At 44.2% G+C, this 16,651-nt stretch overlaps 1 protein-coding gene across 1 annotated transcript in view; it reads left to right on the top strand.

Moving 5' to 3' along the window:
* Positions 1–16,651, top strand: part of ADSS2 (adenylosuccinate synthase 2) — a 123,717-nt gene that overhangs the window by 16,313 nt on the left and 90,753 nt on the right. The window contains exon 2 of the mRNA XM_040429440.1: positions 16,541–16,643. Within this exon, the coding sequence (XP_040285374.1) occupies positions 16,541–16,643 (103 nt within the window). The remainder of the gene's footprint in view (positions 1–16,540; positions 16,644–16,651) is intronic.

Here is a 16,651-nt window from a genome sequence, read left to right as displayed (position 1 = left end):
TTTGCCAAGATATTTCTCTCACCCAGCATGGGTATATGTAAAATGACACCCAAAACACATTCCCCACCTTCTCCTGAGTACGGCAATACCAGATGTGTGACACTTTTTTGCAGCCTAGGTGGGCAAAGGGGCCCATATTCCAAAGAGCACCTTTCGGATTTCACAGGTCATTTTTTACAGAATTTGATTTCAAACTCCTTACCACACATTTGGGCCCCTAGAATGCCAGGGCAGTATAACTACCCCACAAGTGACCCCATTTTGGAAAGAAGAGACCCCAAGGTATTTGCTGATGGGCATAGTGAGTTCATGGAAGTTTTTATTTTTGTCACAAGTTAGTGGAATATGAGACTTTGTATGAAAAAAAAAAAAAATCAGCATTTTCCACTAACTTGTGACAAAAAATAAAAAATTCTATGAACTTGCCATGCCCCTCACGGAATACCTTGGGGTGTCTTCTTTCCAAAATGGGGTCACTTGTGGGGTAGTTATACTGCCCTGGCATTTTCCAGGGGCCCTAATGTGTGGTAAGTAGGTAAATGACCTGTGAAATCCTAAAGGTGCTCTTTGGAAAATGGGCCCCTTTGCCCACCTAGGCTGCAAAAAAGTGTCACACCTGGTATAGCCGTATTCAGGAGAAGTTGGGGAATGTGTTTTGGGGTGTCATTTTACATATACCCTTGCTGGGTGAGAGAAATATCTTGGCAAAAGACAACTTTTCCCATTTTTTTTATACAAGTTGGCATTTGACCAAGATATTTCTCTCACCCAGCATGGGTATATGTAAAATGACACCCCAAAACACATTCCCCAACTTCTCCTGAGTACGGCGATACCAGATGTGTGACACTTTTTTGCAGCCTAGATGCGCAAAGGTGCCCAAATTCCTTTTAGGAGGGCATTTTTAGACATTTGGATACCAGACTTCTTCTCACGCTTTGGGGCCCCTAGAATGCCAGGGCAGTATAAATACCCCACATGTGACCCCATTTTGGAAAGAAGACACCCCAAGGTATTCAATGAGGGGCATGGCGAGTTCATAGAAATTTTTTTTTTTTGGCACAAGTTAGCGGAAATTGATATTTTTAATTTTTTTCTCACAAAGTCTCCCGTTCCGCTAACTTGGGACAAAAATTTCAATCTTTCATGGACTCAATATGCCCCTCACGGATACCTGGGGGTGTCTTCTTTCCGAAATGGGGTCACATGTGGGGTATTTATACTGCCCTGGCATTCTAGGGGCCCTAAAGCGTGAGAAGAAGTCTGGAATATAAATGTCTAAAATTTTTACGCATTTGGTTTCCGTGAGGGGTATGGTGAGTTCATGTGAGATTTTATTTTTTGACACAAGTTAGTGGAATATGAGACTTTGTAAGAAAAAATAATAATAATTCCGCTAACTTGGGCCAAAAAAATGTCTGAATGAGCCTTACAGAGGGGTGATCAATGACAGGGGGGGTGATCAATGACAGGGGGGGTGATCAATGACAGGGGGGTGATCAATGACAGGGGGGTGATCAGGGAGTCTATATGGGGTGATAACCACAGTCATTGATCACGCCCGTGTAAGGCTTCATTCAGACGTCCGTATGCGTTTTGCGGATCCGATCCATCTATCAGTGCATCCGTAAAAATCATGCGGACATCTGAATGGAGCTTTACAGGGGGGTAATCAATGACAGGGGGGTGATCAGGGAGTCTATATGGGGTGATCACCACAGTCATTGATCATGCCCCTGTAAGGCTTCATTCAGACGTCCGGATGCGTTTTGCGGATCCGATCCATCTATCAGTGGATCCGTAAAAATCATGCGGACGTCTGAATGGAGCTTTACAGGGGGGTAATCAATGACAGGGGGGTAATCAATGACAGGGGGGTGATCAGGGAGTCTATATGGGGTGATCACCACAGTCATTGATCACGCCCCTGTAAGGCTTCATTCAGACGTCCGGATGCGTTTTGCGGATCCGATCCATCTATCAGTGCATCCGTAAAAATCATGCGGACATCTGAATGGAGCTTTACAGGGGGGTAATCAATGACAGGGGGGTGATCACCACAGTCATTGATCATGCCCCTGTAAGGCTTCATTCAGACGTCCGTATGCGTTTTGCGGATCCGATCCATCTATCAGTGCATCCGTAAAAATCATGCGGACATCTGAATGGAGCTTTACAGGGGGGGTGATCAGGGAGTCTATATGGGGTGATCACCACAGTCATTGATCATGCCCCTGTAAGGCTTCATTCAGACGTCCGGATGCCTTTTGCGGATCCGATCCATCTATCAGTGGATCCGTAAAAATCATGCGGACGTCTGAATGGAGCTTTACAGGGGGGTAATCAATGACAGGGGGGTGATCAGGGAGTCTATATGGGGTGATCACCACAGTCATTGATCACGCCCCTGTAAGGCTTCATTCAGACGTCCGGATGCGTTTTGCGGATCCGATCCATCTATCAGTGGATCCGTAAAAATCATGCGGACGTCTGAATGGAGCTTTACAGTGGGGGTGATCAATGACAGGGGGGTGATCAGGGAGTCTATATGGGGTGATCAGGGGCTAATAAGGGGTTAATAAGTGACGGGGGGGGGGGTGTAGTGTAGTGTAGTGGTGCTTGGTGCTACTTTACTGAGCTACCTGTGTCCTCTGGTGGTCGATCCAAACAAAGGGGACCACCAGAGGACCAGGCGTTACAGTTGCGGGAAGTGGTTAAATTTTGGGCTTCCGCATTGTTTTCTGTCCTTCGGGAGGCGGGGACTCCTCTCATGTAACTGCCATTGTGGAGGCTATTGGAAAATCCAATTACCAGGTAAGAGTAATTTGCTCTTTCTCCCTGTATGCATGAAGGGCTGGTGTGGGGGAGGGCTGGCTTGGTTGGCCGTGGTGACCAGTCAGGTTCTACCTTTCAGTTCTTGGGACACCTTTGGAAAATTGGGGGTTTGATCTGGTTGGTCGCTGTGGGCAGCTGAGCTGGTTTTCCTTTGCACCAGTTTTGATAGATCTCCCCTGTGGTGTCATCAGCATCACACAATGTCAGTAGCTGCTTATTCTCTGCTTTATAGTCAAACAGTAAATTTGTAAGATCTAAGTGTGTAGTCTTCTAATATCTGTAATCCACAATACAATAAAATGATCTGCTGTAACGGTAAAAAGAAAAAGTTCACAAAACGGTAGTGGCTTATAGCGTGTAGCCCTAGATCAATTAAAGGAAAATATTTTTTTCTTGGGCAGAGGTACAGTATTATTTAAAAGGCTTCCTAAATGTGAAAGCAGATTATTTAACCACTTCCAGACCGGGCCATTTAACCACTTCCTGACCAGACCTAATTTTGCAAATCTGTCACTTTGTGGTAATTTTGTGGTAACTTTGGAACGCTTTTACTTATCCAATCCGTTTGTTTTTTCGTGACACATTGTACTTCATGTTAATGGTAAATTTGAGTCAATATGTTCTACTTTTATTTTTTTTTTAAATCCAAAAGTTAACAAAATTTTGAAAAAATTCACTGTTTTCAAAATTTGAATCTCTCTGCTTTTAAGACAGATAGTGATGCCTCATAAAATATTCATTAATTAACATTCTCCATATGTCTACTTTATGTTGGCATCATTTTGGTAATGTAATTTTAATTTCTTAGGACGCTAGAAGGTTTAGAATTTTAGAAGCAATTTTTAAAATGTAAAAAATTTTTATAAAGTCACATTTTTTTAAGGACCAGTTCAGTTCTGAAGTCACTTTGTGGTGCTTACATAGTGGAAACCCCCATTGTAGAAACTACACCCCTCAAGTTACTTAAAACAGATTTTACAAACTTTGTGACAATTTTTTTAATATTTTTTTTTTATGGTGTGTGTGTATCGGACAGGGTGGATCATGTGATATATTAGAAATCCGGCGGTCACGGACGCGACAATACCAAATATGACATTTTTTACATAATAAAGCATTTTTGAAAAAAGATATATATATTTTTTTATGTCCCATATTCTGAAGCCATAGTTTTTATTTTTTGGGCGAATGACTTATGTAGGGGCTCATTTTTTTTCAGTATGAGATGACGGTTTGATTGGTACAATTTTGGAGTGCATATGACTTTTTGATTGCTTGCTATTACACTTTTTGTGTTGTAAGGTGACAAAATGGCTGAGGGGTTAAATCATGTGATATTTTTATAGAGAAGGGTTGATACGGATGCGGCGATACCTAATATGTATACTTTTTTTTATTTAAGTTTTTAAACCATTTTTTTGAACAAAAAAAAATCATGTTTTAGTGTCATCATAGGCGATTCTCAAGTAGGGTATCATTTTTTTTGCGGGAGGAGATGACGGTTTTGGTACAATTTTGGGGTGCGTATGACTTTTTGATCGTTTGCTATTACACTTTTTGTGACGTAAGGTGACCAAAAAATGGCGCTTTTGACATCTTTTAAATATTTTTTTACGGTGTTCACCTGAGGGGTTAGGTCATGTGGTATTTTTATAGAGCTGGTTTTAACGGATATGGCGATTATCTAATATATTATTATTATTTTTTTTTACATTTAAGGGCTTTTTCACACTTGCGTTGTTCTGTTCCGGCATAGAGTTCCGTCGTCGGGGCTCTATGCCGGAAGAATCCTGATCAGGATTATCCCATGCATTCTGAATGGAGAGAAATCCGTTCAGGAGGTTTCAGTTCCGGAACGGAACGTTTTTTGCCGGAGAAAATGCCGCAGCATGCTGCTCTTTTTGCTTTGTTCAAAAACCCTGAACACTTGCCACAAGGCCGGATCCGGAATTAATGCCCATTGAAAGGCATTAATCTGGATCCGGCCTTAAGTAAACGTTGTTTTCTGCGCATTACCGGATCTGATGTTTAGCTTTTTCTGAATGGTTACCATGGCTGCCAGGACACTAAAGTCCTGTTTGCTATGGTAAAGTGTAGTGGGGAACGGGGGAGCAGTATACTTACCGTCCGTGCGGCTCCCGGGGCGCTTCAGAGTGACGTCAGGGCGCCCCACACGCATGGATGACTTGATCGCATGGATTACGTCATCCATGCGCATGGGGTGCCCTGACGTCATTCTGGAGCGCCCCGGGAGCCGCACGGACGGTAAGTATACTGCTCCCCACTACTACTATGGCAACCAGGACTTTAACCACCTCAGCCCCCCTAGCTTAAAGCGAACCTTTCACCAGGATTTCACCTAATAAACTATTACCAGTACCTTATAGATTATCCTCATTCTGTTTTAAATGCATTCTTGTCCCTCTTTCCAGGGATGTATATTGATGAAAAAAACGACTTATAAAGTCCTTGTCTCCAGCTCCTGCAGTCACGCTAAAAGTCAAGGGGGTAGCCCTTCCCTCACTCCGGGCTGTAACTCCCCTGCCCTAACCCCTCCTCTAAGTAGTGTAACTGACACCCGGCTCAGTCGCCGGGACCGCGCTTGTACTGGCGGCGCATGCGCCGTCGGTCTCAGTAGCAGCGCGATCCCGTCTATCGCGCGGACTGAAGCGCGATCCTGTAAGTGAATCGCGCATGCGCCGTCCGTCCCCGATGCCTCCCTGTCTTCTGTTCTTCACGCGCGCGCCTGAAGAACAGAAGACAGGGAGGCATCGGGGACGGACGGCGCATGCGCGATTCACTTACAGGATCGCGCTTCAGTCCGCGCGATAGACGGGATCGCGCTGCTACTGAGACCGACGGCGCATGCGCCGCCAGTACAAGCGCGGTTCCGGGCGGACTGAGCCGGGTGTCAGTTACACTACTTAGAGGAGGGGTTGGGGCAGGGCAGTTACAGCACGGAGTGAGGGAAGGGCTACCCCCTTGACTTCTAGCGTGACTGCAGGAGCTGAAGACAAGGGGTCAGATTTATCATTAGCTCAGGTCAGAATAATGGAGTGAAAAAGTCCCAAACGCTAAAACTGTGCACAAATTTGCGACTTTTTTCTGCTCTGCACTATGCTCGCCAGTTTTCTGAAAGTGGGCGTGTTTTCTTATGTAAATGAATCTCTAGACAGATTTACTATTGGGACTATTTAAAAAGTCGCAATTTCACTCCAGTGAGGACTAGGGATCGACGATATAGATTTTTTAGGGCCGATACCGATAATTTGTGAACTTTCAGGCCGATAGCCGATAATTTATACCGATATTTGGGAATTTTCATTTTTGAGATAAAAAAAAAATTCCTACACAAATCTGCTGAAAATTAATATGTTTATTGTTAATGTGTATTTTTTTTGTTTATAAATCTTTTTCATTTATACTTAATATTTTTGTGTTTTTTTTTTTTTTTTTTTTTTTTTTTACTAACTTTTAACCCCCTTAGGGACTAGAACCTTTGTCCTATTCCCCCTGATAGATCTCTATCAGGGGTGAATAGGATCTCACACTGTCCTGCTGCTCTGTGCATAGTGCACACAGCAGCATGGAGCTGAACATGGCAGCCAGGGCTTCAATAGCGTCCTGGCTGCCATGGTAACCGATCGGAGCCCCAGGCTTACACAGCTGGGGCTCCGATCGGAGGAGCAGGGGAGAGGGGATACTGTGGCCACTGCCACAAATGATCAATACTGGGTGGGGGGGGGCGCAATGCGCCACCAATGATTAATACTGGGGGGCTTGGGGGAGGCGCACTGCGCCCACCAATGAAGATAAGTCTCTCATTCATATACAGGAGGCGGGAGCTGGCTGCAGAATCACATAGCCGGCTCCCGACCTCTATCAGCGGTAGCTGCGATCCGCGGCACCTGAGGAGTTAACCTACCGCGGACCCGCAGCTATTGCTCATAGAGGTCGGGAGCCGGCTATGTGTTTCTGCAGCCAGCTCCCGCCTCCTGTATATATGAATGAATGAAAGGCTTATCTTCATTGGTGGCGCAGCGGCCACAGCCCCTCCCCTCCTCTTGTGTTCTAGCCCCTCATTGGCGGCTGGCGGGCAGCAGCATCACAGGGGGAGGAGACACTGCTTCCCTTCTCCCCTGTGCTGCGGAGGGAACACAGAACGCGCTGAGAGCAGCGCGTTCTGTGTTCCCCATAACGTTATCGGTATATCGGCAAAATTGATGCCGATACCGATAACGTTCAAAATCCTCAATATCGGCCGATAATATCGGCCAAACCCGATAATCGGTCCGATCCCTAGTGAGGACCATGCTTATCTTATAAGACTTTTAATAGAACATGCGACGACATCCATATATAAATTTTTCTCTAAATGTATTGTTCTACATGTCTTTGATTAAAAAAAAAATGTTTGGGTAAAAAAAAAAATGGTTTGGGTAAAAGTATAGCCTTTACAAACTATGGTACAAAAATGTGAATTTCCGCTTTTTGAAGCAGCTCTGACTTTCTGAGCACCTGTCATGTTTCCTGAGGTTCTGCAATGCCCAGACAGTACAAACACCCCACAAATGACCCATTTCGGAAAGTAGACACCCTAAGGTATTTGCTGATGGGCATAGTGAGTTCATAGAACTTTTTATTTTTTGTCACAAGTTAGCGGAAAATGATGTTATTTATTTATTTATTTTTCTTACAAAGTCTCATATTCCACTAACTTGTGGCAAAAAATAAAAACTTCCATGAACTCACTATGCCCATCACGAAATACCTTGGGGTGTCTTCTTTCCAAAATGGGGTCACTTGTGGGGTAGTTATACTGCCCTGGCATTTTAGGGGCCCAAATGCGTGCGAAGTAGTTTGAAATTAAAATCTGTTAAAAATTGCTGGTGAAATCCAAAAGATGCTCTTTGGAATGTGGGCCCCTTTGCCCACCTAGGCTGCAAAAAAGTGTCACACATGTGGTATCTCCGTACTCAGGAGAAGTTGGGCAATGTGTTTTGGGGTGTCATTTTAGGCCTCTTTCACACTTGCGTTGTTGGGATCCGGCGTGCACTTCCGTTGCGGAGGTGCCCGCCGGATCTGGAAAAACGCAAGTGTACTGAAAGCATTTGAAGACGGAACCGTCTTCCAAATGCTTTCAGCTGTTACTATGGCAGCCAGGACGCTATTAAGTCCTGGTTGCCATAGTAGGAGCGGGGAGCAGGGGAGCGGTAATACTTACAGGTCCGTGCGGCTCCCGGGGCGCTCCAGAATGACGTCAGAGCGCCCCATGCGCATGGATGACGTGATCCATGCGCTTGGGGCGCCCTGACGTCACTCTGGAGCGCCCGGGAGCCGCACGGACTGTAAGTATCTGCTCCCCCGCTCCCCACTACACTTTACCATGGCTGCCAGGACTTTAGCGTCCGGCAGCCATGGTAACCACTCTGGAAAGCTAAATGTCAGGCTCCGGCAATGCGCCCGAAACGCACGTTTAGCTTAAGGCCGGATCCGGATCAATGCCTTCCATGGGCATTAATCCGATCCGGCCCTTGCGGCAAGGTGATCCGGATTTTTGGCCGGAGCAAAAAGCGCAGCATGACTGCTGTATTTCTCCGGCCAAAAACGTTCCGTTCCGGAACTGAAGACGGTCCTGATTGCATCTGAACGGATTCTCTCCATCAGAATGCATTAGGATAATCCCGGCCATAGAGCTCGACGAGGTATAAAAAAGTTATGGGGGTCAAGATATGGTGATGTAAAAAAAAAAATCATTCATTTATTTTTATACACCTATTTTGACATAACAGAACAAAAACTTACATATGGGGTATCGGTCTGTAATTGGTACTGACCCAGAGATGGAGGGGCGTGGTCAGTTTTGCAGGAACAAAACCGGTAAAACAGGTGGAGGATTTGTTTTTGTTTTTTTTCAATTCCACCCCATTTGGAAATGTTTTCCACTACATTTTATGCCATAATTAATGGTGGCATTAAAAAGTACAACTTGTTCCGCAAAAATAAGCCCTCAGTAGAGCTATGTGAAAGGAAATATAAAAAAAGTTATGACTCAAGGATGATAGGGAAGAAAAATAAAAAGTGAAAGGGTTAAATTTGTGCAAATTGAAACAGTCTCCATAGCTGTCCATTTAATAGGAAACTATACATGTTATACACTGTATATCAAAACGACTGACACAACATAGGATACCTGGTATAAAAATGAATCATGTTACTCAGTTTTTGGGGGTAAATGAAGCATTGCTGGATTCCGGCAAGCAGTTCAGTCGCCGGAACTGCCTGCCCGATCCGGCAATCTGTATGCTAACTGATACATTTGTGGACGGATGCGGATGCGTCCTCACAAATGTATTGCAATATTTTATCCGTCTCTCCGATTGTCATCTGGAAAAACGGATCCCGGTATTTATCTTTTTCACATAGCCGCAGACCCGCAAAACCGGAACACTGGGGGCCTGGATCGGCATTAATGCATTTTAATGGAAAAGTGTTCCGGAGCTGCTGTTTTCTTTGTCCAAAAGCTGTACAGTGACTGAACTGAAGACATCCCGATGCATACTGAACGGATTACTCTCATTCAGAATACATTAGGATAAAACTGATCAGTTTTTTCCGGTATTGAGCCCAAGGATTGAACTCAATACCGGAAAAGTTTAACGCAAGTGTGAAAGTACCCTTTAAAATTTTAATAGTTCGGGAATCTTGGGATGTGGCGATGCCCATATTTTTTGTTTATTTTAATTTTGGGGAAAGGGGGATGATATTTAAATATATATATATTATATAATATTATATCTATATATATATATATATATATATATAAATAAATAATGAAAAAGGGCAGCACTCCACTGGATAAAAATAAAGCAAACTTTATTTACCATAAGGCTATAGCGACGTTTCGGCTCTTACACAGGAGCCTTCCTCAAGCAGTGTGTACACATGAAAACTCTGGATATATATAGTGTTTACAACCAATCATAGCCAATTACATATCAGTGAACATAATTAATAAAAAATCAAAATACATAATACTAGGGATCGACCGATATTGATTTTTAGGGCCGATACCGATACTTTGTGAACTTTCAGGCCGATAGCCGATAATTTATACCGATATCTGGGAATTTACATTTTGAGAAGAAAAAAAAATTCCTACACAAATCTGCTGAAAATTAATATGTTTATTGTTAATGTTTATTTTTTTTGTTTATTGTTAATGTGTATTTTTATTTTTTATAAATCTTTTTCATTTATCATAATATTTTTGTGTTTTTTTTTTTACTAACTTTTAGCCCCCTTAGGGACTAGAACCCTTGTCCTATTCCCCCTGATAGATCTCTATCAGGGGTGAATAGGATCTCACACTGTCCCTGCTGCTCTGTGGCTTTGTGCACACAGCAGCAAGGTTACTGACTATGGCAGCCAGGGCTTTCAATAGCGTCCTGGCTTGCCATGGTAACCGATCGGAGCCCCAGGCTTACACAGCTGGGGCTCCGATCGGAGGAGCAGGGGAGAGGGGATCCTGTGGCCACTGCCACCAATGATTAATACTGGGTGGGTGGGGGGGGGGGGCGCACTGCCCCACCAATGTATTTTACTATTGGGCCGGGATTGGGATGGGGGGTGGGGGGCGCACTGCGCCACCAATGATTAATACAGGGGGACTTGTTGGGGGGGGGCGCACTGCGCCACCAATGAAGATAAGTCTCTCGATCATTCATATACAGGAGGCGGGAGCTGGCTGCAGAATACATTAGCCGGCTCCCGACCTCTATCAGCAGTAGCTGCGATCCGCGCGGCACCTGAGGAGTTAACTACCGCGGACCGCAGCTATTGCTCATAGAGGTCGGGAGCCGCTATGTGATTCTGCAGCCAGCTCCCGCCTCCTGTATATGAATGAATGAAAGGCTTATCTTCATTGGTGGCGCAGCGGCCACAGCCCCTCCCCTCCTCTTATGTTCTATCCCCTCATTGGCGGCAGCAGCAGCACAGGGGGAGGAGACACTGCTTCCTTCTCCCCTGTGCTGCGGAGGGAAACACAGAGAGCGCTGTCAGCAGCGCGTTCTGTGTTCCCAATACGTTATCGGTTATATCGGCAAATAGATGCCGATAACGTTCAAAATCCTCAATATCGGCGATAATATCGGCCAAAACCGATAATCGGGTCGATCCCTACATAATACATTATAAAAATATGAAGCAATAAAACCAACCATGTGGAAACATTAGACCGTGATGCATACAATTGTAAAGTAGTTCAGTGCATATAAATAATACAGTACATTTGTATTACATAGATCATATAATGAGTGCCAGCTGTAAATAATACATAAAGTGCAAGGTGCTTACTGGTACAGGTGATACGCATAATAGACGCAGGAGGGAGGGCGGCTGTCATCCATGCTGACATGTGCGATCCGGCGTACCTGAATCGCCACTGCGCATGCCCCTATGACGCATAAACTGTGCTTCCGTCTAACCTTAACCTCGTCACATGGCGCATGCGCTCTTGGACTGTAACGCTGGAACGGCCATTTTGGATAGGGCAGAATGCCCACTGGATTATGCTGCTGCTAAAAGCAACTAGTGTTACCGGTACATTGCAGGCTCGGGGTGACAATGACATATCAAGATGCCCGAGTGTCAGTGGCTAAGTGGACACGAGGGAGGGCCACACCTACAATTGAAGTGGAGCACCCCGCCGTGACTATAAGCGGCAGCGCATCCACATGTAAATGCAGAGTCGCACCGCTACAACAGTCAAAGTCCACCCATCACCACCTCACTTGAGGGTCTTCCTCATAACACCCTGCCATACTTGTAGCGGAAAAAATAAAAATACAGAAACAGTTATTTGAGGAAATACACAAGTCTAAGGACCACTTAGTGCAGAGCTGACGCGTCCAGACAACGCGATCGCACAGCCCACAAGAATGTTATGGCCACTTCTCCTTATCCCGAATCCAGTGAAGAATTATCTTGAACGAGAAAAAAAATGCATATAAAAATAAAAATCAAAAACATGTTTTGACAAAGGAGAACTCGCGGAATAAACAGGAATATATGTTTTGTGCACACAAGTCACATATTTTACAGCAAGACAGTCGTCATTTAGAATGCTAAGAGAGGAGGGCAAACACGCAGCTAACCCACTCCAACCCTGTAGTCCACATTAAGACCACATTGGCTGCAGGAATTGAGCGTATAATCCATTTGAGCTCTCTCTTTTTTAGGGAGGCCAATTCTGTTGCCACCCCTCCTTGCATTGGTATATGGTCAATAATATAACACTTCAGATCTTTTCACAGTATGGTTTATGCTTGGCAAAGTGTTTAGGAGACAGGTAAGTCCAGTCGTTTCTTCCTGACGCTAAGTCGGAATGGTTATTAAATCGTGTCTTGAAATCAGTTGTTGTTTCTCCACCGTATAGCAAATTACACGGACAAAACAATCACGTATATAACGTGATTGGAATCACAAGTCAGATAATGCCTTATCTGATATGAGACTCCAGTTTTGTGGTGTACAAAGGACCTACCCTTGATGAAATATTTGCAATTTACGCAGGACAAACAGCCGACACTGGCCTAGTCAATGTCCGCTGTCTTGTCACTTTTGAGGTTCCTACGTCCCTGCCCTAACCAATTGGTCTTAAGACTCTTAGATCTACGGTAGGACATAATCGGAGGAGAATGAAATTCCTTAACGGTGTTGAGACAACCACCCAGTATGTTCCAGTGACGTCGAATAATGTTGTTAATATCGACGCACTGTTCACACAGTGGGTGGAGATAAAAGGTATCCTACTAAGTTTACACTTGTTGCACTTTCCTTTTGAGGACATCGTCCCTATTAAGTTGGCCAACCATTTTCTTTTTCTCATACAGCAATTTGGTTGGATAACCTCGTTGCTCAAATTTATGAAGTACTGTATCAAGCGTACTATTAGATGTAGGTGGGGTCCAGAGACTATACGCTTAACTCTCAGAAACTGAGAGTAATGGAAGAGATTTTACCATGGATCAAGGATGATTACTATTGTATAGACAGTAGCGTGTTCCTGTCGGTAGGTTTCGTGAACAGTTCTGTCTGTATTTTGCCCGCCGACAGGATCACGCGAGTATCGAGGAACTGCATTTTCAAACAGGAGAATGTACCAAAGTGAACTGCAAGGCCTCATCGACTCCATTTAGATAGCCATGGAAATCAAAAAGTTTTGGCAAATCCCCCGTCCAGATGAGGAAGATGTCGTCTATGTACCGCCACCACCGCCTAATGTATTGGAAGTGGTGGCTTCCATAGATGACATCTTTCCTCAAAACTGACGCATAAAAATATTCGTGGTAAGTTGGGGCCACGTTGGACCCCATCGCCACGCCCTGTTCTTGTACATAATATGAGTCCTGAAATAAGAAAGTAATTCTTCTGAGCACAATTTCCAGCAAAGATAATATAAAATGCTGGGCGCCATCTGTAAATGTGGATTTATCCAACATGGAGGAAACCGCTGTCAAGCCTTTTTGATGGATCTATTGATGTATAAGGTGAGGTCACATCAAACGATGCTAATGTCACCTCAGATACACCAACCAGATCAATCTCCTGCAGTTTAAGCAAAAAGTCGCTAGTATCGCGAATGTATGAACTGCCTCCACATGCAAAGCTGCACAGATAACCTTATCAAGGAAGATGCCCATGACTAAAATATTGAGTCGGAGCCCGACACAATAGGGCGGCCAGGTGGATCGACGAGGGACTGTGGATCTTGGGCAACACATAGAGCACCGGAGTGACAGGATGTGCCACCGTAAGAAAATCCACAAGCCCTCGTCAATGACCCCCCCGCATGCAGGGCCTCCGCCAATACACTGTCAATCAACCCTACAATTTAAAATCTTGGGGTCAGAGTCAATGGTCTATAGACGGTTCTATCACCCAATTGCCGCATGATTTCGGCAATGTACTTATGGGTGTCAAGCACGACCACCGCACCGCCCTTTCAGCGGCCTTAATGGTGAGTTCGTGGTCGAGTCTTTAGTTCTTTAAGAGCTACCATCTCTTCTGTTGTCACATTGGATGACCAAAGGAGTTGAGAAAGAACATACAGCTTTCAAATTCTGAATGTCAGATTTAACAGCAGCCATATATGCCTCAACTGGCAGGCTCATTGATGACTGGGTTAAAACCACTTTAGGTGAGAGATTGAGCATGCCAAGAGAGAATTCACTCATCTTGGCATGCTCGATCCGCTCCCCTACCATGAAACCAAATTTTCAACTTGATGGCACGAAAAAAAGTACACAAGTCATAATCAAGTTCGAACCAATCTGCATTGGTTCGAGGGCAAAATGAAAGCCCCTTACTCAGCACACTCACTTGGGCATCAGTCAGGTTTTTGGAAGAAAGATTAACAACCGTTACTTCTTCCTGACGGCATGTTTCGGCCCGGAGGTCGGGGATTTGTTGTTGCGTTGTTTTATGGTATCTCCTGTGTCTACGGGCCTCCACGCCGGATGCGTTGTCCTCGGACAGTTCCATCTCTCTTACCCTAAAAAAAGCCTGGTCACAGAAAATGCATCTTGTGTGGTTTTATATTTCTTTTTCCATGCATCCTTGTTTGTATGGACATTTTTTGTCACTGGATTGCCAGGAATAGATATTTCCTTTTTTTATATGTCGTCACAGTCCCGGTTCCATTTAAGGCGTTTACCTTCCTCCATCTCAATGCGAAAGGTCTGAAGTTGAGTAGACAATATATCGTTATATGCCCCAAATTCATCAGCTGAAGACAGATTAATCAGTAGTTGTTCCACATTTGGCAATTCAAGTGTGACATTAGACAGTCGCCCTGTAGAAATTCGATATTGAGCAATATAAAATCCAATGCATACCTATTTGAAAGGTTTTCAAATTTTTTACAAAACAATGGACAACCAGAGAATAAATTAGGGCATAAAGTAGATCTCTCCCTCTCGTATATACGCTGTGCTTTAAAATATTCCCCAAGGGTGGTCATGTGGAGAGCGCAAAGAGAAAGACCTCTTTGACAGGAATTCATATTTCCTCTTGGGCCTGTGCACCCTTTTTTCTAATTTTCATTGTGACGGTGCTGCCATCCCCTTTTTTTCTTCTTATATATATAGATAGATAGATAGATAGTATTTTTATTTATAATTTTTTTATTTTTTTTTGCCCCTCTTCCCCCTGGGAGGCTAGAACATGCAGTTTTGCTTTTAACTTGGGCTACTTTCACTTTCCACTGCAATAACGGATCCGTTACTATAATACAACCGCATGCATCTGTCATGAACAGATCAGTTTGTAGGATCTGTAACATAGCCAAGATAGATTCGTCATGAAACTCCATTTGAAGGTCAATGGAGACGGATCATGTTTCGATTGTGTCAGAGAAAATGGATCAGTCCCCATTAACTTACATTGTGTGCCAGGATGGATTTGTTCGGCTCAGTTTCGTCAAGCGGACAGCAAAACACTGCAGGCAGAGTTTTGGTGTCCGCCTCCAGAGCGGAATGGAGACTAATCGGAGCAAACTGATGCTTTCTGAGCGGATCCTTTTCATTCAGAATGCATTAGGGCAAAACTGATCCGTTTTGGACCGCTTGTGAGAGCCCTGAACGGATCTCGGTAAACGGTAAATAGTGATATCTATCATTGTAATCCTCCTTGGGATGGTGATTAGATGACTGCTGAAGAGTGATCTGTACAGTCCAGGAACAATAGCCTTTGATTAGGTCTAGTGTCTGAAAAATCTGCATAATTTTTTTAGAATTTTTTTATTTTATTTTTTTACTTTATCTTTTGTCTACAAAAAAAAAAATGTATTTAGCTGCTAATAAGTTCAGTTTTTGAGTTTAAGGGGTTGTCTGACATCCCTCCATTTTCACCCCGGCAAGCCCGCCTGACAGGAGCATTTCTTGCTCCGATGCCTCTCCTTTGCCCTGCGCTAAATCGTGCAGGGCAAAGGCATTTTTTTGAGTCCGGTGACTTACGGGGCTCCTCCATGGGGCTGACAAGAACCCCGGTGACGTCACCGGCACTGATGGGCGGGATTTAGCGCTGCTCTAGCCAGTAAAACCTGCAGTTTCCGCCCGGCAAGTGTGTATCGAAAACAAAAGAACCCGTGGCCTGCGCGATCTAGCGCAGGGCAAGGGAGCGCATCGGAGCATGAGATGCTCCGATGCTAGCCTCAGGGGGGCTGCCTGGGTGAAAATAAGGGTATGTTCAGCTCTGAACCCGGACAACCCCTTTAATTATTTTTGTCTGGAGCACTGCACGATCGTGTTGTGCATAAAGGGATCTGGCAATAAGGTGACAGGAAGCCCCCCTTTCTACATGCCGGAGGATGCTATTGAATACGGGCAACTAAGGGATTAAAGTGCATCTCTGATAATGTGCTATGCATCAGATGCAAGATGGGTGCTACAGCTAACACCTGCTGTTATTGTGCAGGCTGAAATGCGTCCTCACAGTGCTCATTACATAGGACTGCTCATGTATGTATAGTGCTGTCAGGAAAGGGTTAAAAAGTATTTAGTTCTGTGCACGTATTACCTATGGAAAATAATTGATTGTTTATTACAAATTAGTCACTGTTGATTTACATCTGGCGCAAAACATTTCTTAAAATAAAATTCCTAAATAAAATAATTTCCTAAACCTGTATTCCTTTTCTATATAGGGAGGAAACAATGCAGGCCACACTGTTGTGGTGGATTCTGTTGAGTATGATTTTCATCTTTTGCCAAGTGGAATCATAAACCCAAAAGTTACTGCCTTCATAGGTGAGTAG

Source organism: Bufo bufo, chromosome 4, assembly GCF_905171765.1.
Source record: "Bufo bufo chromosome 4, aBufBuf1.1, whole genome shotgun sequence".
NCBI lineage: Eukaryota > Metazoa > Chordata > Amphibia > Anura > Bufonidae > Bufo > Bufo bufo.
This window is presented reverse-complemented; position numbering and strand designations above follow the sequence as displayed.